General features: G+C 39.3%; 2 protein-coding genes and 1 long non-coding RNA gene across 10 annotated transcripts in view; 2 read left to right on the plus strand and 1 right to left on the minus strand.

Moving 5' to 3' along the window:
* Window positions 1-9937: 9937 nt before the first annotated feature.
* On the minus strand, window positions 9938-23726 carry EIF2S3 (eukaryotic translation initiation factor 2 subunit gamma). Of its 2 annotated transcripts, XR_015284134.1 has the most exons (13): window positions 23622-23726; window positions 21331-21394; window positions 20735-20862; window positions 20527-20648; window positions 19110-19204; window positions 17737-17895; window positions 16681-16815; window positions 15668-15762; window positions 14625-14769; window positions 14030-14199; window positions 12911-13083; window positions 11941-12099; window positions 9938-10685 (listed from the first exon to the last, which is right to left on the minus strand). XR_015284134.1 is itself a non-coding variant. In XM_086879881.1 (12 exons), exons 1-12 carry the CDS (start codon window positions 23688-23690, stop codon window positions 10622-10624), a joined length of 1419 nt encoding a protein of 472 aa, XP_086736007.1. In that variant the 5' UTR covers window positions 23691-23726; the 3' UTR covers window positions 9938-10621. The 2 variants fall into 2 exon arrangements, 1 of the variants encoding a protein (XP_086736007.1); XM_086879881.1 differs by lacking the exon at window positions 11941-12099.
* LOC147653963 (uncharacterized) lies at window positions 10979-20126 on the plus strand. Its single transcript, XR_015284139.1, has 2 exons — window positions 10979-11103; window positions 17069-20126. It is a non-coding gene; the product is annotated as an uncharacterized LOC147653963 (long non-coding RNA).
* The window catches only part of KLHL15 (kelch like family member 15), a 28633-nt gene continuing 26705 nt past the window's right edge, over window positions 23703-25630 (plus strand). The window contains exons 1-2 of one of the 7 annotated variants that reach the window (XM_086879874.1): window positions 23703-23945; window positions 24520-24603. The gene's annotated coding sequence lies outside the window, so the exon portion shown is untranslated. The other 6 variants (XM_086879877.1, XM_086879875.1, XM_023918506.2 and 3 more) reach the window with 6 other exon arrangements.

A 25630-nucleotide genomic window follows, 5' to 3' on the forward strand; every position in this document is an offset into this window, starting at 1 on the left:
AATTCTGGAGTAATTTTTCTGTCTTCTATCTTTTATTTGAAACTTGTCTATAAAAAGGAAATACTGCCATTTTACCCAAGGATCTAATGTTCCATACTGTTCTCTTTTGATTGTTAATAATATTGCAAGTGAACCAGTATTTACCTGCAGTCATTGGACTAAAAAGGAAGGAGTAAGGAGGATAAACAAGATTCTTTTTAGTGGTTGTATAAAGGTCTACTTCATGACTGTAGTAGCTGCTAACTTTCATGCACTGTGTATTCAGGATAGTTACACTCAGAAGGAATCCTTGTAAAAATATGTTCCAAAATGAAGTATGAGGGATAAGCAGTCTTTCTACTGATAGTTTAATCTGCAGGTCCAGATAACCCCAGAGTCTTAAAATTGAGTGCAACAAAGGAGCAGCTATCAGACCAAAAGTCTGTAGGACCACATAAAGTGTTTCTAGGTGAACATAAGGTGATCATAAGGTCACTAGTCAGTAGGAAATGCCTAGGGAAGTGTAGTTACATGCTTTGAAATGCGCTCCTGCCTGCCTTTGTCAGCAGAGGAGGTAGCTGGTTCATTTGTAACAATAAATCTCAAAAGGCTTGGGCCACTTCAGAAAGGGTGATACCAGCCAGTGCCCATTTGTCTGAGTTGGTTTATGAGCTAGCAGTCATGTCAAAGTCAGTTCTTTCAAAATAATGGAAAAGAAAACATGTGATTTCTTTCATAAAGAATAAAAGGGTAGAAATGTAACTAGTACCACTAAGTGTGGCTTACAGAAAAATGATCTCGGCAGACACACGAAACTTCATTACTTGAGTAGGTGAGAAGCTTCAGCACAACACTGTGTAGATGCAGCAGACTTGGGCAAGGTGCTTTATACTACACACACCAAGTCTCCCTTACTTTCAGTATTATACATTACATAGCTTAAAAGCTGATGGACTGACAGTTGTGAAGAAACACATAACATTGCAGAAATAACCAAACAATTGGATTGTTCAAAGAGGTGGAACCTTAGTTATGGCCCAACACTTCCATTGTGGTCTAGAAGTCATCTTAGAGTCATTCTGTTTTTATTTGTGGCTGTGACAAAGTTGCTGGAATAAGTACATACAGATGATGAGGAAAAGATGATAATGCAGAAACATCAGACAGACTGGATTACTTTGTAAATTGAGCCACTTAAATAAATTATGTCTTAATCTGTCCAAGTGAAAAATTAAGTGTTTAGGATTAATGAATTCAAGTTATGTACCTAGAGAGTATTTCTGAATCCTGGAAAGCAGAAAAGATTCAAGGAATGCAGTCACAAGACACCTCAATAAGAGCCTCATATTCATGTGGGACAAAAAGGAGCTGGTGCTGTTTGGGGATGTTCACTGTGGAGTAGGTAATAGAAATAAGATGAGTTTGTATCTGGTAGGTTGTGTTTTTTAAATAGACCAAAATCTGGGGAGGCCACAAAGAATTATTAAAAGAATTTGGATGCTTAAAAAGTCTTTAGCTGTTTAATACCAACAGGAACAAAAGAAGTAGACATGAATTATATAGTGCTTTCCTGGTAATGGGAATTCACTTCACTCTAAAGAGAGACATGGATAGCTGGGGTTTAAACAAGATAGATTTGAACAAAAAAAAGTCTTGGCTTCCTAAATTGTAAATGGTGATCAACCACAAGCAAAACATAATGGATGGAATAGGTCTTCCTCTCTTCAATGCCTTCACCTCCAGATTGGATGGCACTTCCTGGCATTTCTGCCCAAGTCCTTTGGTTCACAAAGGAGTGAATTAATGGCTTATGCCATAGAGAAATTGATATTAGGCCATCTTTTACAGTCATTCCCTGCCCTATCACAAGTGGAAGCAGGTAGAGGTATCTAGAAGAATATTTCTTGGAGTCCTGTTTTTCAGTAGACTGATGTTTTCTGTCTAAAAATAGTTTTAAATATTTTTTTTTTCTCTGTCAGGACATGCCCAGGCCTAGTTACTCTTAATAGACAATAGATTTACTTGTCCATTTTGTAGTCCTTGTAGCACTGTTTAGAATTTCTGAAGAATTGTCCAGACATTAATTTGTGTTTGTAACTTAAATTACAAAGTAATTGTCCAATAGAAACCTGTGGAGACAGTGAATTCCGTAGAGTCCTCTAGTGCCCGTGCTGAGGTGCGTGCTCTCAGACAGCAATGCCTGTTTCTCCCTTCTCTTTTCATTCTCAGATATTACAGAATTGATATTTTCAGATTGCCAAGCCTTTAATGGCAACCTATTCCCGGTTGTTTTTGCTGCAGTTTAGGAAGGGGTCTTTCTATGGCCACCACAAGCACACATTGCCATCACTAGTCCTTCATTTTCTCTTAGCAACCATTTGGTCCTTCACAAAAAGATGTCCCAGGCTAGATGAAATGGTTTCAAGAGTTACCATGCAAGACCAATGAAGAATGGGCTGTGACCCACAGAATGAAATGTAGCAGGAATTACTGAATCACAACCTCTGCGCCTAAAATGGCTTTGAAAATAAGGTTCCTAAACTCCCCTCACCTGGGGCAAAAATCATGGAAGGAAGAGAGTTGCTGGAACCTCCCAAAGTAGCACTGATTATTGCTGTCTGCTATGACAGAGGCATGTGGCCATGCACAAAATCTCAGTGGATGAAGCAGAACTCCTTGAAATTCCCTACTGAAAACTGAAGACAGGCCAAGTTATCTGGAATTCACAGGGTGTTTATCTGGAATAAATGTTGCACCATGTTATGGCCAAAGAACAAACATCATGGAATTAAGCAAAATCACAACAAAGAAGAGGCACAGACCAAAAGAACATGAGGTGCTCCAAGCTGTGAAGCAATGTTTTGAGGAGTTGGGGCTTGGCATTCATGCTCGACAGGGGAACAAGAGGCCTACGGGTGAAACCTTTCTGGTGGATAGAAAGTCCAAAGACTATAAAAATGCCCAGGTCTCAATCAGTGTATGTGATCCATGGCACCAAGTTGCAAGTGCTTTATAACCTTGCATTACTCTTCAAAGGCACGGTTCACAGTATGGTTTGGGTTGGAAAAGCCCTTAAAAATCATCTAGATACAACCTCCTGCCAGGCAGAGAACCTTTCCCTACATGGGTAGTTTATCATTATTGGTGGCAAGCTGCTCACAAGTAGAGGCTTCCCATTCCCCAGCCTTCTCTGTGAGTTATCTGCCTCATTGAAGACAGAACTCCAGGGCAGTCACCTGCCATGTCCCCTGGCTTCAGCAACTGCCAGTTCTGGGTTTGCTGTAAGTCCTGCTCCCACCAGGCCGTATCCTCATCACAGAGCTTGAGCATGAGACTGCTGCAGCTTGGTGTGCTGCCCATCACCTTCCCCTGGGAGCCTGTGAAGGGCTCATCCCTTCACACTGACCCATCCATCTGCACTTTTCCAATTACTGCTTGTGTTCAGGGTGCTCCCTGAGAGAGCTGAAGAAAGAACTGGCTTGGTGTTGGCAGGAAGCTTCATACAGTTTCTGGGAAGCTAGGCTTGGAAAGGGGCCCAGGCTGTCACTGCGCCTGTGTTTTGGGTAGCATCTGGCCTGATGTCTGTCAGAACAAATGGCTGGCCACTGAGACAGGCACGTTACAGCCAACACTACACATGCAGACAAAGCCACCAACTCGCTTCAGCCCATGATCCTTGGGACAAAAGTGCCATACATGTCTCCAATTCTAGGGTGAATTTAGACAAGCAGAGTTGGGATGTGCACTGAACTGCCTGTGCATACAGGCAGCCACCATCCTTGGGAGACAAAGGCTTGAGGGCCAAGAAAGATGAATGAAGCTGTAAGAAATACTTTGGTGAGAAAACTAGTTGCAGTGAATGAAGTAATGAAACAAAGATTGACCTTTACAATTGTGTGCTAGTACACAAAATTATTTTGAAGAAATTGACATTGAAAATACTCATTAAATAAAGCAAAAAAATCTTTCAAAGCAGGTTTTCATGGCTTTATAAGACAATTTTACCAAGCCTCAACACAGATATTCCTGGGATTTGTGAAACCCTGAAAAATAAGGAGCAATTCCTATTGGAGGAATATCTGTGAAACAAGTATGTTTCGTACTTTTTTCACATACTTCATACTCCAGTGTTCATTTGGAGAAATTTCTTCATGATAAGGCTGACATATTGGATAGCAAATGAGTGGGAAATACACAAACTGAACAGTAAAACGTGATCAGAGAATCTTATTTGTTGCTTGGGGTCTGAAAACTGTATTTGAACTTAAACTTTCTAATGGTTCCTACCTATAAAAAAAGAGTATTTTAAAAATGTGTTCAGATACACCAGGCTGATGACTGACTGACATGCTTTTTATTCCAATGTTAGCATGTATCTTAGAGAACTGTGTTCAGTGTAAAGAATCCTATGGTTTTGGGACCCAGAAGAGAAATGCAAGGCTCTTGTGTTTGGTCTGTCTGTGCTGTGCTACACAGGATAGTTGTAGAGAACGATCAGAGAAGGGTCCAGATCCTCAGACTGTGTCTTTTCTCTTTCAGTTATACAAAGTCAGTAGGTTGGAACTGACCTAATAGGTTTAAATCAGTGAAAATATTGTAAAGCCAGTATGAAATCTCTACAGCTGCATATATCTCAGATAACCTCTCTACTTAAAAATACCAGCAATGTGCAGCATAGTGTCAATTACTTTGAAGCTGTCTAACATTTTGCATTGCACAGGTTTTCAGTTGCTCGTAAAACTTTGCCAGCTTTCACAAGTCTGAAATTTTCCCTAAGGGGTGTTGGCCTCAAACTGAATTTTTTGTGAAGACTACAGAAACATTTTTTTCAGCTGCCTCAGATCAAAATGCAGATTATTTGCCCTTGTAGAGAAAAGAAAAAGAAGAAAATAAGGAAATGAAAGAAAAATAAGGAAAAAAAAAAAAGGAAAAAAGAAAAACAGGAAAAAGTAAGTTTTTTCTTTGTTTTTTTAATTGAAAAGCTAAATAAAAAAGAAGTTGAAAGCAGATCTTACATTTAAACAGCAGGGTGGTCCTTGTGTTGAGCAGGAGTCCTTTGCATCTTGTGGAGAACTGGTAAATTATTTGTCTGCATTAAAATCTCTGACATGTCTTGGTTTACAAATATTCAGTATACTTAATATTTAGTTGTAGTTAGTTGTTGAAGGCTTTCATAGGCAATTTTATTTCTAGTGCTTCCTGATTAAGTGCTGTGCAAGCTTAAAGGAATTTTTAATTAGATAGGACAGTTAATTATTTATTCTGCAATTTCAAATAACATCTCTTAGTTTGACCTTTCATTGGTTGCAGGGGCAGGGAGGGGGATGGATGTAAAAAAATCCATTATTTCCTCCATAATTCTGTAAGCTCACATTTCATTTGCCTTATTTGCCCATGAATCAAAGATACAGCCTAGAGTTGTTGGTGAGTACATGTAACAAAGGTAAAAGGACTGGTAAATGTTCAACCTGATACATTGTTAGAAGTCAGCACTGATGGTCTTGAAAAAGGGTAGAGAAGATTCGAAGGGTTAAAAGAGTTCCCTTTCTCCACTGATAGAATTGTAGATGGCCCTGAGGGTTGTCTGCTTCCGTGACTATATAAGCATAGTGTTTTGAAAGAGAAACAGCCCCTCCCTGCTTCTCTAGTAAATCGTTTAACAAGAGAGAAGGACATTACAAACCAAACCATTACACAGAGGGACCAATCTTCTTTTTGGGAACACTTTAATGGGACAACACTGATTTTTAGCGTTTGTCAGTTCAAAGCTGTATTATTTGGTCTCTTTCCAGCAAAACTCTTCTGTAGCTACATTAACTGTACTCCCCTTGAATGGATGGGAGCTGGTGATCAGCTTCTACCTGGAGCAGCTTTCACCAGTCCATAAAACGGCCAGGTTGCTCTGGAATGTACCAAGAGTCTACTTTTCTGTGATATTATGTGTCAAAACAGACACCTTCTCATAAGGCTCAAAATGCTTTCAAAGACAAAATGTCAGGTTTCAACTGCAAAAATAAATTCCCAGCACGAACACACAGGTTGGTAGAACAGCAACAGTGTGAAGTAGCAAGGAATTTAAAGGAGGAATTAAGCTTTCAGAAAAATTGAAGTAATTTAAGATCCCAGTTTCCAAAACACTGCGTAAAACGTAAAAGCGTAAGCTCACCTGCAAGTGCACAATGGTCCCAGCAGTGTTAACAGGACAATTTGTGTGTCTGAAGTACACAAGCACAGGGTTTGCAGGGCTGTACCAGTGTCTGCTGGCTCGGCGTGATTAATGCGTGCTAACAGACAACGAGGCAGGAGGCAAGGAGCCAAAACCATATGGAGAATACGTGAATGTGATTGCTGTAGGATTAATTATACCCCCATACCTCTTTCTGGTGTGAAGTAAGACTCCATGTTAGATTTTTAAAGGATTAAGTTGTATACAATTGCTGCCAACACAATAAATAGGGGACAATTTAAAGAAATAAAAATAATTGTTGCCAAACTTTGTTATCAACAGCTTTTTGGCTGTAGCCAAGAAAAACTACAAAAAATTATTTTATTTCTGTGTGCCCAGTGCTAGTCACCAAGGTTAAAAAAAAGCCGCTTTAATGAAAACTTGCAAAAGCTGAGACTTAACTCTGTTGTGTGGTAGTTAGGATGATGTTGCAAATGAAGTATTTTGAGATACATAATAGATTACCTAATCAAATAGATGATTAAGCAAAACCAGGAAGAGAAATGAGTTCAGAGAACCTTAAGGCACATTTGTAGGAGAAAACACTTCGCAGGTCTTCATTGAACACCAAATAAACTAAAATAATTAAACACAGAAAAGTGTAATGTTTGGCAGGGGAAGGGGCTTTCTAAATAACATAACTAATCCAGTCTAGTATGTTGGATTTCTTTACAAATGCCCACACAGCCAAAAAGGGAGAACTGGTGCCCTGATTAATTTGAATCCTTAGGATTGTGTAATATGAGACTTAAGTGAATCTTGATTTTTTGTTTCCCCAACTGTACTGAAATATTCAAAAAAGTATACTAGGCTTTAGAAAGAAACTGTTTGAACTGGAAAGTCTGTGTTTTATAAATGCATAGCCTGCAATTTCTTAATGAAGCCTTCCTCAACACAAGTAAATGTCACATACTTCAACTAAAATATTTCAACAGTTTTCATATGTGTTTGAACACAGTGTTCTCATTCCTTGTTTTATAAAAGCTTTATAAAACACACCAAAGAATATATATGTTTATTTAAATATCTGAGGTAATTCCTTGAACAAAATGTCTGTTCCTTGGTAACAAAGTTCTATTGCTAATTTTTTCTTTCTTCACTGCATATATAGTGCCCATGTCAGGAGACTTGTTTGGTTGCTTTTATAATCCTTTCAAGGTAAGAAAGGAGAATTTCTTTACATACTTGTATCACACAGTTTTTGATTGTTACAGCTGCTATGTTATTCACCATAAAGCATAATTTCTGTAAAAATGGTTATTCTGGCTGGGGTTTTAGTCTGGAAAAGTATGAAACATGCACTTTCACTACATCATTGGGATGTACTAGAGATGAATGGAACATTTGATGAGCACGTACAGATGGAGCTTTGCAGACACAAAAGCAGCAACATGAAGCCAGAGCACATTAGTGATTTTAGCAGTATGGAAAGTGAGTATCAGCCATTGAGCCAACTGTGCCAAGAGAGTTGTGGCACTGGAAGAACCGATGGATAAGGAATGGTGGCCACAGGGTCTGGTGATGTCAGTGAAAGGCAGCTGGACATTGTTGATGTCCGTGGGCCGTGCCACGGCCAGGAGGGGACAGGAGCTGGGAAGCGCCAGTCGGTGCTTTGGGGTGGTGGGTAAGGGACGACAGGTGTTTGAAACTTTATAAATGTTTAGCCCCAGCCTGGCAGCAAGAAGTGACCCAGAACGGCACGGGCAGTGGAGCTGGGCTTCACATGACAGAAGCACTGATGGGAATCGGGGCCAGAACTTAAGTTTAAACCTTTCCTGCAGGCAGGCTGGAGGCTCATCCACATGACTCAGCATGGCAAAAGAGCAAGAACCCTTTCTGCAGCATTGAGCTAGAAGGAAGCACTTTCGAAAGTGCTACAAAACTAATGCAATAAAAACAAATTTTAAAATGTTTTTGGATTTCGTGTATACTAGGACCAAATCAGCAAAAGTGTTACCTGAAAGTTTTTTCTTTACTCTTTCAGAGCAAAATCTGGTATTTGGCCAGAAATAGCATTTCCCAAATACACACTGAAGTCTCAGAAATAACTACTGACACAGCACTTCAACTTTGTACCACTGCACAAGATATCTATGTATTTGTACCCAACCTATTTGAAATGCAAATGCACACCTCTGTTCAGGCAGCTAAATATGACCTAAAAAGGGTAAAAAAATAAAATCACCCTGAAGCAAATCCTTGGTAAAGTGAGAAAGCTCACAATGAATCCATCATTATTTTCATCCTGGCCAAGATCAAAATAATTTTCAGCTTCCTTAGCTGTACATGATATTGCTTTCTCTTGTCTCTCAGCATCACAGTTCAGTGACTGAGAAGCGGTTGGTACACGCATCAGCACACAATGTATTTGCACTTACACTGTTCACACTTGGCTCTCCAATGCTGCAGAGACATGTTCCATGTATTCAGCAGTCTCAAAACCCTATTACTCATCATTCATGTCAGGAGTCAAAGCTTTCCATTAGAGGAGGTTTAACATTTTGGTGGCAGCAGAACTCTGTATATGATTTACCCCTCAGGCCCTCATCCTGATGTGACAGGATATAGAGCACAGTGTGAGAGCCTCACCCTGCCTGGAAAAGCCACTGGGAAAGCAGGTTGATGCACAACTTTGGCAAGATTACGGCGCTGGTATTCTTTAAATTGCAGATCAAGAGAGACACAATCTCCAGAATATCTGAATGTCTAAAAATGTCTTTGGGTGCTTAACCAGTTTCTCAGAAGCTTTTCCACATAGGTTTCATTAGACCAACAATAACGTAATTTGCTGTGCACTGAGAAAGGACTCTGCATGAAATTTCATCCTGGAGCTGGTGCCATCCAAACATTCTGCAGGAGTTTGCATTCTCTTTTATGCTCACCTTCAGACCACCAGACGAGGTAAGGCTTAAGTTTATCCAAGTTCCTAGAATTCACAGTTACAGAAAGAAGGTGCCAAAGCACACAAGATGCAATCCTTGAAACAGACACATTTAAGAACGTAGATTAGTCAAGTACCTGGAGAGTCAGAGAGAACTACAGCTGACTCTTGCTTTTTAAATGGAAAAGCACTATTCAAAAATTAATATATTTACTCTCAACACCATGTGAGGTAGTAGTTTACAAATGGAAAAACTGAGTATAAGAATGCAGACATAAGGCAACACAATACAGTGCAAAATCAGGAACAAAATGCAAGCTGTTTCATCCAAGTCAAATCTGATGAGTGAAATTGTATTTACCTTTAGAAAGCCCTTAAAGATATTGAATAAAACCAAAACCAAGCTTTGAAAACACAGTACTTTGTACCAAAATATGTTAAGTAGCACGACTTGCTAAATAGTATATAAAACAGCTATAACTATATATATTAGTACAAATGAAGTGAAATCTAAATGGATTAAAGTATTAGCACCCTACAGTAAGTTTATTACATTAAGTTTTATCCTGAGGCATGTGATTCAGAGTAGCTAAACAAAAGCGGTTTCACACCTATTTTCCTCATCCTATTCACAATTCCACGACCATTACTCTGCCCCCACCCCAAATAATTCCTTTCTAACAGCCTCTTCCCAGTATTTTATATTTGCTCAAGATAATTTTGAAGTAGTTTACTCCTACTGTATAAAGAACTCCCAGGTCACCCCCACAGAGTTCCATGATGACAAAGTTATGTTCCAATTAATCACATTCTTTTCATAAATCCATACTAAAATAGGCCAAAACCAGTACTGCCAGTTCATATCCAGTTTACTTGTGGTTTTTCTTTGGGGATTTAAGAAAACATGTAGTAATATCAGAAATGACAAATTCAAGTCAGTCAATATTGCCATCCTAATTACAAAGTATTATACTTTAGAATCCTAAAATCAGAACCATAGAAACAAAGGAATAAAGTTTTTTGTTGGTAACAGTTGTCTAAACAAAACAAATTGTACAGAAAAGGTACTAGTCTTCCAAGAAGAGTTTGGTTGCTTGCTTTTAATTCTTGTACTTGAACAATCACTGCAGTCTTTTGTTACTCAAAAAACCGGTAGGAATTAATGAAAATAAGCAATATTTTATTTCAATACCAGATTTATGGTTTGTGTGTTACATTGGGGCTGGTTTGACTGATATTAAACAGATATGTCTGAAACACAGAGTAACATAAATTAGACATGCCATGAGACATGTACAATTAATTTCTACTAAAATGTGGATAATGAAACCCACTTCTATGCCAATTCTTTTACACTTTTAATGGTGATAGTGACTAGTATTTTAGTAAGAGGGTAAAATTCAATAAAATGTACGAGGACAGCCATACAACTCAATGATACTGTTTGCACAGCTTCCATTTCCACTGTGAAAATACACCCCCTCCAAAATAGAAATAGGCACTTCATCTTTAAAAATGAAGCACTCTTTTTTTCTTCAGTCATCATCAACAGTTGGCTTGATTGTCACTCCTCTTCTGATCTGACCCCAACCAATTAAACTGAAAAAAAAAAAAAAAAAGTTTTATATTACTTTTACTAGTAGTGAGAAATACCCTGTACAAGTCAACATCCTTCTGTCCTTCTTATGCCTTCAGTTCTCACATTTTGAATTTTCTACATTTGTCTCCCACCCAAAACATTCTACAAGAACTAAACCTGCTTAGTGGAAACATGGAATAGGGAAGGGTGAAGGACATTTGTAACCAGCTAAGGGTGTACTCCTGAAAAGAAGCTGAAAATCTGAAAATATTTTAACTTATGTTATACTGTTGGATGGTAAATCTATTCACAGCTTGATCTCTTTCATCTGTGTCTGAAATACTGCATTGCTTTCAAAAAGAAATGAAAATTCAGTAAGAGCACAAACAGCTGTAACTCTCAATGAACAGTAGCCTGAGATGGTAACTCAGCGCTCAGGTAAGTGCTGCTATTTATATTCAGAAAAATGAAGGCCTTTATTATAGGCCACTATGGCCTCATAAAAATATGCTTATAAAACGAAATTCAGAATACATCCATTTCCATAGTCAGCAGGTATTTCACATTATTAGTAAGACTGTGTTCAAAACCTTTCCAATTTCTGGTGAGAAACCACACATGCATCTCAATTTCCCTTGCTAAGTAGTAAAGCCTGTCTTGGGACACCAGAAAAGGAACCGAAGTTTATCAGAGCAGCACTTCCCACTTTTTAGTACCACACCCATAGGTCATAACTTGACCGTCTTTGAATTCACTGATCCTTGGAATCACTGGTGTATGCCATTTGCTGTTTAACCTCTCTCTATGCCTCTGTATATTTCCTTTCTACTTTATACCTTTTTTTAGTCTTGCTTTATGAACTTTCCTCTGTATTTTCAGTAATCCATTGTCTCAGGCTGCAAGTTCCTTTTCACAGTACCAACTGTACATTATTCCGATTAGATTTTACTACGCTAGTTTTCCCAGTTTGTCTTCTTTCCCTTTCCTCAACTTTCAGTTTCCTTGCATTGTTTTTATCTTTTTAATGCAGCATAGGAGCCATCTTTTCAATAACTATCTTTAAAGCAGGCTGCCACTATTTGCCCACCTCATAATCCAGAGACAGGTGGTTGGCTTTTGGGCAAAATTTGGTCACGTTTTTTAACTGGAAAGGAATCTACAGCAGCAACAAAAGACACATTACAATTTGCACAGGCTATTAGTCTACAGCTTAATAAAAGAAAAAAAAAAAAAGCATAATTTCTAATATAGTTTCTCCTCTTCCTTCTGCTTTACCTGACTTAATTTGGGTCCTGCCTTTTTTTTCCTCCTGTTCAAGACATGTTATCTTTTGCCTTGTGGTTTTTTTTCAGAGAATATCAGAAAATATTCCCTAATTTGTCATCTTGCTTGCAGACAGCAAGCACTAAGTTCCTGTCTATATTTTCTTGTCATCTGAAAAAGAAACATGCATCCATGGATATTTAAAGCTTGGTTCCTTTCCATACGATACAGACTTCTTGTAAAAATGGCTGTGCTCTCTCACACTACGAGGGCTGTGCAGAGCCAACAAATCTAAATACACTTATCTTCTTATCAATCTAGTCTTACGAAACATGTGTCAGGTACAGTATGCGTAATCACCTAAAGAGTGGCACTGCGATAAAATGAATCATCAGCCAATTCTGTTCATCATTTTCAGCCTCCAGATGCTTCTGTGCAGTCAGATATTTTATATTTGTAATTTGAATGGGTCAATCCAGTTGATACTTTTTTCTTTCTTATGTGCTTGTAGTACATAAAACACGCAAACATCCCTCCTCTGTTCCCCAGGTTCCTTCCAGGAACATTCCCTCTGTTCCTTCCAGGTTGCACTAGAAATCACATGCAGCTCCACAGGTAAAAAAAACACTGAGGTGTGCATAAAGATGCCTTTTTGGCTTAACATAATGATAATTTCCCAGCCCTTCTGCTAAGATTCCCTACTGAGCTCAATTTACAGTTTTGCAGTTTGGGAAACAAACTGGAACCTCAGGAGTTTCCTTGTCTGTAAACTAATAGGTACCCTCCTGACCATAGTGTTTGTTTAAAAAAGGGACAGCAATGAAATGAAGCATCCACAGCTATGGTGCCAATGCGTTAGGAGAATCCAGAAGAATTTTTAAAACGGACATAAACTTACCTATTTCAGTACAAAATCATATCCATATATTTTTTTGTTAACAATGTAGCAACCAGGTACTCTACCAACTTCGCACCAACTTACCGCCAGTGTTTCTCAACTCTTCGACTCAGAGCAATTTTTTCTCCCACTTCTGTGCATACAGGGTTAGTTAGCACAATCTTTCCCAAATCCGCCTTTACAGCACTGACTCTCCCTCCAGTAGACAAGGATCCTATGTTTACCATTAGAACTTCATTCTTTGATAATTTTTGCACCTGCAGACAGACATACAAAACTCTGAAACATAAGCTTTAGTACTAAAAAACAAATAGCACAGAAAGTACCAAGTATCTTCTGTTACCTTTTTGCCACAAAAAAAGATACAGCTGAGAAATACTATAAATATACACACACAAACTATGGGCAGCAGTGTCAGTAGATAAAAGTTTTATATGCAAAAGGACAAATACATAAATATGCTACACATGTAGTTCTGAGATTCTTGGTATGATGCATGTTCTTGGGATTTATTTGCATTTTCTATAAACTATACTGATGATTTCATATCATGTATTATAAACAGTGACAGATATTGTTACAAAATGTGATGTAATACAGACTATTTACTAGGATGGTGTATTCTCATTTCCCTTATGCCTACATAAAAAAAAAAATCAAAAATAATATCACAGGATAAGAGAGCACTGAAGCACTTTACTCACTGTTACATGTAACAGTTTAGATTTAAACGCTAACAGGGGAAATTATGATCTTTTAATTGATTTGTGTAAAACAGACCGTGTTACACAAGTTTATGCTGTGCCTCAAGTTCAGGTTTTTTTCAGAGTATTTAAAAAATACTTAAATTTTTTAAAAATTCTTCAGTGAAAAAAGCCTACAAAAAGCATGTCAGTAGGAAGTAGATCAGTACCACTGTAAAACTAATTATTGCACAAACGAATAGGATGATAGCAAAAGAAAACAAGTACTAGCATGTTAGAAAAATACATAACACATAAATACTTTATGCTGCTTTTAACTACTGATATGAATTTCTACTCCTCTGAAAACCATTCTACAGCATTAAATAAGCAGATAAGTTTGGTGACAAGCTTGTATCAACACTGAGACAAAATTTCTACATATGATCAAAAAATTATATTCATTAATGAAAAGTAGCACAGGAGCAAAATCAGGAAAAACAAAAGAAGGGGCACAGACCTTTGCAGCTTTCTTGTCTCCTTCAGTGCGCACACCTAAGAGTCGTCTCAGCAAGAAGTAGGAAATTTCTAGCTCTGTAAATATTTCTGGCAGTGCCCCAACTGCACCAAGAACTTGGCCCACCATGCGGTCAGCCCGGCACAAAGTGGGATCAATCTTAGTGCCAACACCTACAACAACAAGGAAAGTCACAAAGAGTAACTGAAAGGTAGCTGTCATTTTTATGTGCGAATGTATTTGATGATGACCTAAAAAACCAGAGAATGTAGTGGGAATTCCTTATTACCCGGACAGTACTTTCAGAATGTCAGCAAGACTGTGAGCTCTGTCTGAACAGATGAAGAAATATTGTGCTGTTAAAGCTGGTACAATTAACAGTGCAAGCTGATCTGCCTTGGCCAGTAACATTCAGGAAAACTATTTAATTCCTAAATATCCATTTTTCACACCAACCCTTGTCTCTCTCTACATATATGAACTATCTAAAAATGCTCATGGTATTTTTGTTAATTATACTGAAATTCATTGTTGAATGAAACCAAGTGTTTTCAATAAGCATGAAGAAATGAATCTTTTCTTAAGAGAATATTCTTACCTATAAGGCCTCCTGGAGCAGCATATTGTAGATCATTGTGCTCAGCAAAGAGTGAAACAATTTTGGAAAAGATTGGCTTGCACATGAGTTTGCCTTCACTGTCCTTGGACACAATACCAGGCCGCACCTCAATTTCCTGGCCCACCTAATGACAAAAGTGAAAAAGTGTTCAACTGGTTATTTCAAAGGAACGCAAAGCTGACTAGTCACAGATAAGACTTATATAACTTATATAACCCAAAATCTATACAAGTCCTTGGTTCTGGGCTACTGTAGAACTTGTAGGATTTCTGTTGCACCATTTGCTGCAAATTGAACAATACTTACAGCAAATGTTACAACTGGTTTTCAACACCATTTGTAAAACCGCTTTAGCAAAGGATCATTATCAGCAGTAATTTCAACAATTAAATTTCAGTTTAATTTTTAAACATTGTATTTAATTTAGGAATATTTTGGCACTGAGAAGAATTGAGTTAATTCAATCAGTGTAACTGATCGACATGAATACACTGCAAACCAGAGAAAGTACAAGCTGTATAAATGTTCAAAGACATAGTTTGCTCTCCAGCAAGGCAATAGGTTAAAGTTTCTGTCTATTGCTGGCGAGCAAGCAAAACAAAAAAAATCAAAATATACAGAACACTTAAATGGGGAAGTGGGACCTGTAAGAACCTATATACACTTCCAAGGTGCTTTTAAAGTTCTATTCCTCTCCTCTTCCCCACAATAATTCAGCAAGCGGAAGTAGTAGAACAGGAAAAAAAATAGTTCCTTCCATTTTTGTGAGGAATTAAATCTATTATCATTACTAGCAAAAATTAAGACTTCAATAATATATTTAAAAAATTAAAACCAGTGCTTCTTGGTCTGGTATTTTAAAACTGTAAAGTGAAAATGAGGTACAGACAGAAAGGATAAGTGCCATGCAACTGTATTCAAGTTAAAAAAAAAATCAATTGTATAGATACATTTTGTAGCAAGCATGGAAAAACTCTACTCATTGTCATTACAAATTTCAGTCAAGGAAGAGAAAGGGTTACCTTTAAAACACCCTTTAGAATACTCCCACCGGCAACACCTCCCTTAAGGTCATCAACTTCACAGCCAGGCTTGTTGACATCAAAAGATCTGATTACTGAAAAGATCATAACCAGGATTATATTTACTGTCAGATTTTGAAACAGCATCTTTCTTTAGCAACTTAGATGACTTCTCTGTTCTTATGAGAGGATACACATATTTACAAATATTACAAAACCAGAACAATCAATATTTTATTCCAAATTTTTAGGCAGACAATTTTATTCTCAAAATCATTTGAAGTGCTCATATATATAAATGTTTCGTAAGACTTCTGCATAGCAGAAAGTAACTTAGAGATCCGAAAAAAAAGCAATGATTAACCATTTTACAAAACCTCTTCAATATTCACAATGTTAATTGTGAATACCAGACCTTTGTTTTAATGTACTCATAGTTGGACACTGTAACCTTGATGTAACATGGTCAATTTTTATGCATTTATGCAATGTAGGACTCCCTTGGATTATTTGATAAAGAAGGCAAGGAAATGAATTCCTTGTAGGAACTGCATTTCATAGTATGCTGGACAAGAACTGAAACTTTGACAATTATAACCAGGAAAAAGAAGACTAACACAAAAGATTTAACCCAGCTACCTAAAATATTTCCATGGAAATAATTTAATTATCAAATTCATCAGTTTGCCAATATTTTGTTAAATCAAAACTAAATTCATAGCAACTAAAGAGATGGTTTTAAGATACAGACAAATTTCTCATTTCTATTGCATTTTAGTGCTGTCATATGCCCAGAATATACACAAAACCAACAGCAATTACAATTGTTTATTGTATACAACAATAAACAAACAATACAGATCTCAGAAGACATGCAAGTTTTAAAATAAGAGGGTCCTAAATAGTCCTTTTAAACCCACCTCTGTTTAGGGCACTTAGGATGTGCTATTCTAAGTATAAACACGTGCAGAAAATGTTTGGCCACAGACACCCAGGCCTCAACATTTACATACCAATGAGCCTTGGTTCAGAAGTGAAGTCTCGCAAAGGGACTGGGATTTTCTTCACTATGTACTCGCAAACCACTTCAATGTTGTACTTCAGCTGTGCTGAGATTGGAATTATTGGAGCTCCTTCTGCAACTGTACCTAAAACAAAAGCAAGTTTAACATTAAGCCTTAATATGACCAAGTGTTCTGTCCTTGTTAAAAATACTAAAGAATTCTGTGGCATGCGTATTTTCCAAAGCAACATCAGAGCATCTATCCTCCCCTTCAACATTTTAGCCCACATCAGCCACACCTATTTTTTGAGGCATTTTGAAAATGTGCAAGATAATCTTAGTTTTAATATGTCTATGTTCCTTGTGATAACTCCAGTTTTCAAACTCCAAATTTACAGATTGAGCCACTCTGACAGAGTTATAAACAGCTTCTGCAAGGCAACAATTATGAAAAAGAAAAACCCACTGGCAATGTCTGATGGTGACAATCTAGCTCTGCAGCTTGTCACATACCCCACCTACTGCAGATAAACAGAGAAAACATTGAAAGCTCCAGGGAAAGATAAAATACTATGAAGGTGAGCAGACCTTTACAGAGTATGATAACACTGCTCAAACTGGATTTACACAGACAGATGAAAGAGCAATCTTTTGTCATTAGATAACAAAAATTAATATATTAAAAAAATTAATATATTTAAACCCACTTGTTAGGTGTCCCTAACAAGTACAGCTTCCTTCTCTCCTGCACTGCAGTAAAATCACAGCAAAAGCTCTACCAAAGAAGCATTCCAGGAAGAAATCATAAATCTACTGAAAGCTACTACGTAAGAGAGATTGATGTTAGCTTTACATCTAGAGCTCTGACCCAGCACCATAACACTATTGCATGCAAGCAGGCTGAAACAGGCAAGAAGCACAACTCCCAGGCTCTAATTTTCTTATTTACAGACCATGTACACCAGCACTAAGAGAAACTTTTCTATCAATATAAAGAAAACCACTGTGTCAATGTCTCAACACTGAATTTCTACCACTAACTGGATTTCTGCTCTTGAAACCTTACCTTGTACAAATGCAAGAATCTGTTCATACTGCTCTTTAGCCTGGCTCTCTTTCACCAAGTCAATCTTATTCTGTAGAATTAAAATGTGCTTCAGTTTCATGATTTCTATAGCAGCTAGATGTTCTGAGGTCTGAGGTTGAGGGCATGACTCGTTACCAGCTGAAAGAAGAGAAGTGACTGGAATTTAGAAACTATAAAGACAGATGAAATTCTTACAGTCAGGACATCTACTTCCATATACTATCACTATGTAAAAAAGAAAAGACAGTTGTCTCTCAGTAATCTCCACGTGAAGCAACCACATCAACAAGCACCTATTCTCCCCTACAGCTGCTGGCTGTAGCCTCCACACAATGCAGGACAGATAAGCAGCTGACAGAGAGGCTCCCCCATTCTACCTGCTCCCACTAGGAACACGCACCTAAAATATCCAAAGATACCAACACCTAACTTGGTTTACTCCATCCTTTAGCTCTTCAGATATCCCAGTGTTGACTGTAGCATAATCAACAAATTACCTTTCAAGAAATATCTTAACATTTTCTTATCAGTAAAGTCATAAAAATACCAAGATCCCCAAACTCTGTAATAATTCCATCAAGTATGTGAATAGGGCAACCATCAGTATGGTTTAGACTTCAGCTAAGAAGCCAGCATTGGCTGATGTGCCATTATGGTGGTTAATCTTGCCTGAAGTTTGGTCTATCACACTTTCTAGAGATAAACAGGCAGAAGAAATGATAGCTTATTGTTTATCTCAAACTTTAAATTACAATATCTGAAGCTGTTTCTAGCTTTTGTTGACATATCCTATCATGGTGAGATAATTGCTATGTATCACTATAGAACACTAGAGTGCTCTACAGACATAAAAAAATCAGTTTTACTCACTTTCTGTTGCTTGCAAATCAGAACAAAAGTTGTCTGGATTAGATTAAATCTCCTCTACTTAATTTTTGCCTATATTTATCTGGGTTTACTGTTTGTACTGTTTTTTGTGAACTCTACTGTATGGCAAAGCCTACGTGCATATTTAAAGGAAACTGAACCTTCAGAGAAACTTAAAATGCAGCTAATTCATTTCCATAAAGTGATAAAAATGTTGCAGTACTATACTATTACAAGATTTTATATTACCTATCTTCTATCAATGGGGCCAGCTACCAGACTAGTGAGTATGGATAGCTGTGTTTAAAACAAACCAGCTTGTTAGAGTGCATTGCCATTGTAGCAGCACTTTAATCTCTTTAATAAATCTCAAAAGCATTCACTTGTTTAAATTGCTCACCACATCCCAGGAGGTTTTAAAGCCCATATAAAGTTGCTCCATGCTACTACAGAATGGGGCTATGCTTTTGGGTAGCAATTGTTACCTATCAACAGTAAAGCTGCATCCATTACTGCTGCACCGTTCAACATGGTAGCCATCAAAATATCGTGGCCAGGACAATCCACAAAAGAGACATGCCTGTTGTAGGAGAGGGTGAAAGAGAAATCCAAAAGCCCATTATCAGCAACTCCTCTGACTGATTAATGTCAGTGATTAGGCAGACACAGAAGTTAAAATAATCCTTAAAATAATATTTTCAAAAAAGTTCTAAAAGAACACGAACACTACTGAACAGCTACTGAATACTTTTTCTGAGTTTCAAGATGTAATACCATATATCCACATTAAGTACCTCTTTAATATTTCACCAATTTACTCATAAATTAGATTAGAGTTAAATGCACCAGGATAAAAGCCTGGAATCAAACCAACTCACCACCACCAACCCAAAATGGGATTTCTCTTATCTCTTTTAAAAGACATCTCCCATTTTTCAATTTTAGGAAAATATGCATCTTTAATTACATGGTTATAACTGCACTTCAAAGATTTGTCTACAGACATGATTTTACATTTCCAACCTTATGACTTTATTGTGCAGACCAAGATACTTGATTCACTATATTCTTTCCTGAACCTATCTAGTGAAGAATCCTTGTTCTTAGTAGCAGGCCACCAAAAAGCAAGGGACTAATTTGGTGCTTTGCTGATGATAGAAATCTACTACATGCAAATAACTAGTAGGATAGAGAATGCAAAGCTTTTAACCAGTTGTTTCACAATGGCTGCCTGCCTGTCACACTCCAGCAGAGATTAATCTTAGTACAAGTGCTCTGCTGGGAATCTGAGAAAAGGAAAGACATAGTTACAGCCCCACATGAATTTTATCACAAACATTAATTAAGAATCTTGTACAACAGCCTTCATGAATGCTCTCATTTGACCAATCAATGTGCAGACCCATGTAACCACTGCATAAAGACCGTGTTATACTTTATCAGAAGTCAAATAAATAAACTCTTGGCCTCCAGTGAGAGACCTGATCTCATATTAAACATCAGGCTTTTGTATATTCATTTAAAAAATTTTGAAAATTCTACCCTTGGGAAGAAATTATTTAACGAAGGTCACCCTTCCGAAAGGGATTTTAGAGATGTGTTTGTGAGGTCCACATTAGCTCTCAATCTAGCTAGTTTAAAATGTACTTATATTAATAGCAGAAATATTTCACTTCAAAGTCCTGCAAGTAGCTGAGGACAGCAGACACAGCTGTGTCACAGCTGTAAGCATGAAGTGCTCATCACCATCAATGAATTCAGGACAGTTTAGACAATGCCTTAGCCCAGGGGTGCCTCATCTAAGAACGTGTAGTCTGCTAGAACCCATTCAGCTCACAGCTCAATCCTGTTTTCATACAAAGGGAAGTAAACACAATTTATCCACTAATTTAAAGTAGTTACCTGACTAGTTTAAAGTTCCCTTTGGTGCCAGGAATATCTGTTGGGAACTCATCTGGGGTGCTACTTCCACAGGATCGGTAACACTCTGGTCGAGAGCAGCTTGGGTCGTCCAGCTTGTAAATCTGTGATTTTTTAAAATTGAAAAAATTACAACCCCCCCCTAAAATATATTAACAACATAGCTGCTACATTTACAGTGATGACTCACCTTTGCATTAGCATAACCCAGCTTGATTGTAATATTTCTTTCCAGTTCATTTTTAAATCTGACAGTATGAACTCCAGATATAGCTTTGACTACTGTCGACTTTCCATGGGCTACATGACCAATTGTACCTATGTTTTAAAAGGAAATGTTTGTCAATAACACACAGTTTAATTTTGTGCAATGTGCCACTACAATCAATACACAATTACCCCAAATTCACAGCTAGTAAATCCAGAATCCCCATCAAAGGTACATGTGGACTTTGTAATAATTTTTGTTTAAACAAACAAGACCTGAAATTGCACTCCAAATGGACAGATCTTTGCATTTAAATTAAACTAATTTCAGTGCTTTATTTCAAGGTAAAACAAAGTTTGCTTTAGCAACTTTAGCAATTCCCCACACTATTCAGTGGTGTTCCTGAAGTAAAATTGGTGCTTTTCAAGTCAAAAGTGCTTGACAATTCCCTAAAATTACTGTGTAATTGTTTCCGTACAAATTTCTTGAAAGTGTTACCACATAGGCACCATCTGCTACTGCATGAGCACCAGAGTCACCTTAACACACCCCTCTTTTTTATAAGGTTTTTTTTTTACCTATATTAATTGTTGCTTGTCTGCTGATGACTTCTGGTGAAAGAGGCGTCAACTTGGTAACATCCTGTATAAGGGAGATTTTAGAATTTATTCATCTTGCATACAGATGTTTAGAAAGTTAAAAATTTAGAAACTTGAAAATTAACTGATAATTCTATTCAGCAAAATCCAGGTAGATTATATGCATTCCAGTCTTTTAAGTGTGTGAAATATGACCAAAAGTGAACCAAGTCCTGGTTGTGAATCAGTACAGACTACAATTCAAAGCCCTGACTGTAAATCAGTCTTGGCTGCTAAGTATTAATGATGGGAGTAAAAAGAAACTTCAAAAGAAGCTTATAAGAAAACACCCCAAGCCTTTACCTACCCCCTGAACCTAAATTACACATGACTTTCAACAGTCTATATGATGAACAGCACTAACATTTTAAAAACAAAGCTTTGTCAATAAACAGTTGTTTAATAGGTGTAAGGTTCCACTACAGCCAATATGTAATTAGAACTAATACTTTTGAGTCAGTGAGTCCAGAGGTTTCATTAGCATCATGGCTTTTTATTCTTTTTAATAGCTACTTTTTTCCTCAGATACTGTTATTGCTGCTTCAGGTACCAGACAAAAATTCTGCTGTCCTAAATAGTCTGTGTGAAAACTGATTGGTAGCTACTGGCAAAACAAAAACCTCACAAATACACTCTACAGAGATAAGAAAACAACTCTGAAAGACTTGTTTGGGTTTTTTTTTAAAGCTGTTTGTCCAAATAATGGACAAATGTTGAAATCCACTGAAATGTTACTCTATAAAGCTAATATCTATTGTGCAACAAATTCACATGGATTAGCCATTCAGTTCAAGCAAAGATTCATGATGCCAGAGGAGTCCTCAGTGCAGGACAAAATTTAAGATACAAATAATACAAACATAAAATCACATATGGTTTATGCTGTTAAATGAAGGTTCTGTGCAAAATGATCAAACATCTGTGTAAAAACGTAAGCTCACTCATTCTGTTCTCAAGTACGACATGAATAAAACGTTCACCTTCAATACAAAGCAAGTTTTGAACACTTAAGACACACAATTACATTTATCATATATCGAACTTAAAATGACTTCCCAGCAATGGGAATGCGACCTGCAGATGGCACCATGTGGCCAGGCGACCAGAATTTCAGCGTGATGCAATTCCTGCCACCAGAATTCTTCCTGGTGCACACAATCATGCACGCATGGAGTTTTTTTCTCAAGACTGCTATAAAGCTATTGTTCAGCAAAAAGTCCACTCAGCTGTAAACACTCAAGGGCCGGCAGAATAGGCCTTAAAGGTAATACCTGCTGACCTTCCAGCTAGCATCTATATGTGCCTTTTCTGACCAGGGCATGCCATGGTCAACAATGACAGGAAGCAAAGAAATTATCTGAAATAACTGACACACTCGCCGTAACAAGGGAATTCCTGTGCTCAAGCCCGAGGAACATCAAACATTATTACTGCAAAGACAAATAAGCTGTTCCAGTTTAAACATCGGGGACACAGCAACAGGGTTTTTGACTATGTACATTATAATACACTTCAATTTGAAATATACATTACATATACACTTAGACTAGCATATAAACGTAGTAAGTGAGGGAGCCCAGGCAAGCTATTTAATAGGCAAGGCTGCCATAGCAGGAGACCACTGCAACTGGTTGCAATGGTAAGTAGAACTGGTATTCTGGTATAGGTAGAACTGGTACATGTTAACAGTCAAGAAAATTTTTTTGGCAAACCAACCAAGACAGGGCTGGAAGCCAACCCCTCGAGCTTGTTGGAGAAACACAGTTCATATTTATGGTTCTACTTCGGATGAGTCTTTAATACCACAGAACAAGGCAAACCTTACACGAGGAAAACTGCACCCACCAGTGAGCCATAAAACCTTCAGCCGCACCGGCGGGACACGGACCCACTGAGTCTCGCACTCATCGGGAGGAGAAGCGCCTCGCCCGGGCGCCCCACACCCACCACGACCGGCTGGACCTGCTCCCTGCGCCGCCGCTCTGCCCCGCGCCCGCGTCCCCCAGCCCCGCAGCGTGCTGAGCTCGGCTCCCCGAGGCGTCACCGCCTCCTGCGCCCCCTTGGAACGCATCGGCGGCGGTGGGGCCCAGCAGAAGGCTCGGAGCCCCCTCGGGCTGCACCCCCCACCCACTCGCCCACAACAGCCCGCCCGCACCCTCCGCTCCCAGGACGCCCCAGCCGAGCCCCGGGAGCGCGATCTCGCTCCTGGGCGCTCCGCGGGCGGCGCTCACCAAGGTGCCGAGATCCTGCCGGCTGAGGTGCGGCTGCCCCAGAGTCACTCCCGCCTCGTCCCCCGCCATCTTGGCCCGAGTAGGAAGTGAGTAGTCCCGCGCGGCCGCCTGACCGCCGGCTTCTCCTCCCCTCGGCGCCGCCGCTGCCGGCCCGCAGCCTCCGACACACAGCGCGGCACCGGCCGGCCCGGGAGAGGACACCGAGCTCAAGGAAAAACCGCGATCAGCGTCGGAGGGCTGCCGTCCGCCCCACGGCGGGGCGGCCACGAGTCAGGCGCTTTTCCGGGCAGCCCTGTAAAGGACCCCCGGTCGCCCTCACGCCGGGTGATGCAACCAGGGCCTGCGGCGGGGCCGCGCAGCGTGCGCGGGCGGGGGAGCGTGCGCGTGCACGGGGCGGGAGCGCGGGCGGCGGGTAACGGGCGCGGGAGCGCGGGGAGAGCCCGGGGCGGGCTCGGCGCGCGCTCGGCGCGCCGGCGGGAGCGCGCAGCTCGGCCGGTGCCGGGAGCCCGCCAGGACGGACGGCCCGAAAAGCCCGCCACAGAGCGCCGGGAGCCCAGCACAGGCCGCGCTGGTGCCGTGCGGCGCGGGTGTGGAACAGCGCTGTGGCTGCGGGAGGGGACCGGGCTCGGTGAAAGACACACCGAAGGCGGGAGGATCGTGTGCCCAGGGTTTGTTGCTGTGCGGATTTATTTGGGGTGCCGAGGGGGTGCGATGCAGAAAGAGAGCTTCGGGGAGGACTGAAGCACGATGTCCTTGTACGTACTGAAACGAGCACATCGGCCGCCGTGTCTGCTTGAAGATGAACGGGTCACTGTACATATGTTATAACCTCTGCTGGCCATCGGCATGAGAATATTTTTCTAATTTCAACCTTTTTTCTTGCTACTGTCTCTTGTAGACTGGGCGCTTTTTGTTAGGGAGACCATGTGGATGTGAGAGCTGCCCCAACACACGAACAACCTGAGTGTTCTGTACGAAACAGGTAAAAATCCCACCAAGCACTTGCTATTTCCAGAGTTGGGTATGACATAATTGCGTTAAAAATTGAATAAAGTCCCTAATCCAGTGATGAGAGCCAGTTTAGAGGTTCACCGCATGTAAAGGCCAAACTCCCAATCCTTCCCTGTGGGGAAATCAAACTGGCTTCATGGGAATTTCTTAAAGGCATAGAGAATGTTGCTGATAGGATTTCCTCCCTGGTCAGGGAAACAGGTTTCAATGCAGGTAACCAGTTATCTCAAATATGTGTGTATTGTGCCAACAACAGCGGCTTTGTCTGTTAGAAAACACATTTTTTTCTCAGACTTTGCCTGACTTTGCAGGTCAAAAAAAGCAGGTTTGGGGCAGACAACCACGTGATTGAAATATGATGATGGAAATCTGTGTGAAACTGGTATGCCTGGTTTAACAATGGTTGTAACCTCCCACTTTCCCAAATGCTACTATTTCCGTGCTTTCCTGGTACAGGAGTTAGGAGTGAGTTCTGCTCACTTTTTACCTAGAGCAAATACATTGCCAGTGGTCTTGATCTGAAGAAAATAACAGAAACACATTTAAGAAACCTACCAGTATCTATGATGGTGTTGCCAGTGACAAAATGTATTTTTTTTGGCAACCAATCACGTTGTACATTGATCTGGAAAATAAATGTTCATATCTAATCTTTTATCAGGCCACATGGTGTTTTCAATTTTGTGTTAAATATCTCACTTCTGGGAAAAACAACTGAGATATACAATGTGTAGTGGGAACATGATGCAATACTTGGTTGTAGTTGCCTCCGTGTTCATGCATGTATAATCCCTCTTTTATGAAAATGAACAGAGAATACTGGACTTTGCAGTTACTTACCTGTTTAAATTATGCAATAAATGCAGTGCAGTATAGAAGCATAGAAATAGTTTTTGCCACATTTGAAACAGCTTTTAAAAATGACTTAATCCTTGCCAAACTCCCTGTCAAGAATATGAAAAAAAATACTCAAACTGTTGTTTCTATTTTAACAATGA

Source organism: Cyanistes caeruleus, chromosome 3 (genome assembly GCF_971803275.1).
Source record: "Cyanistes caeruleus chromosome 3, bCyaCae1.hap1.1, whole genome shotgun sequence".
NCBI lineage: Eukaryota > Metazoa > Chordata > Aves > Passeriformes > Paridae > Cyanistes > Cyanistes caeruleus.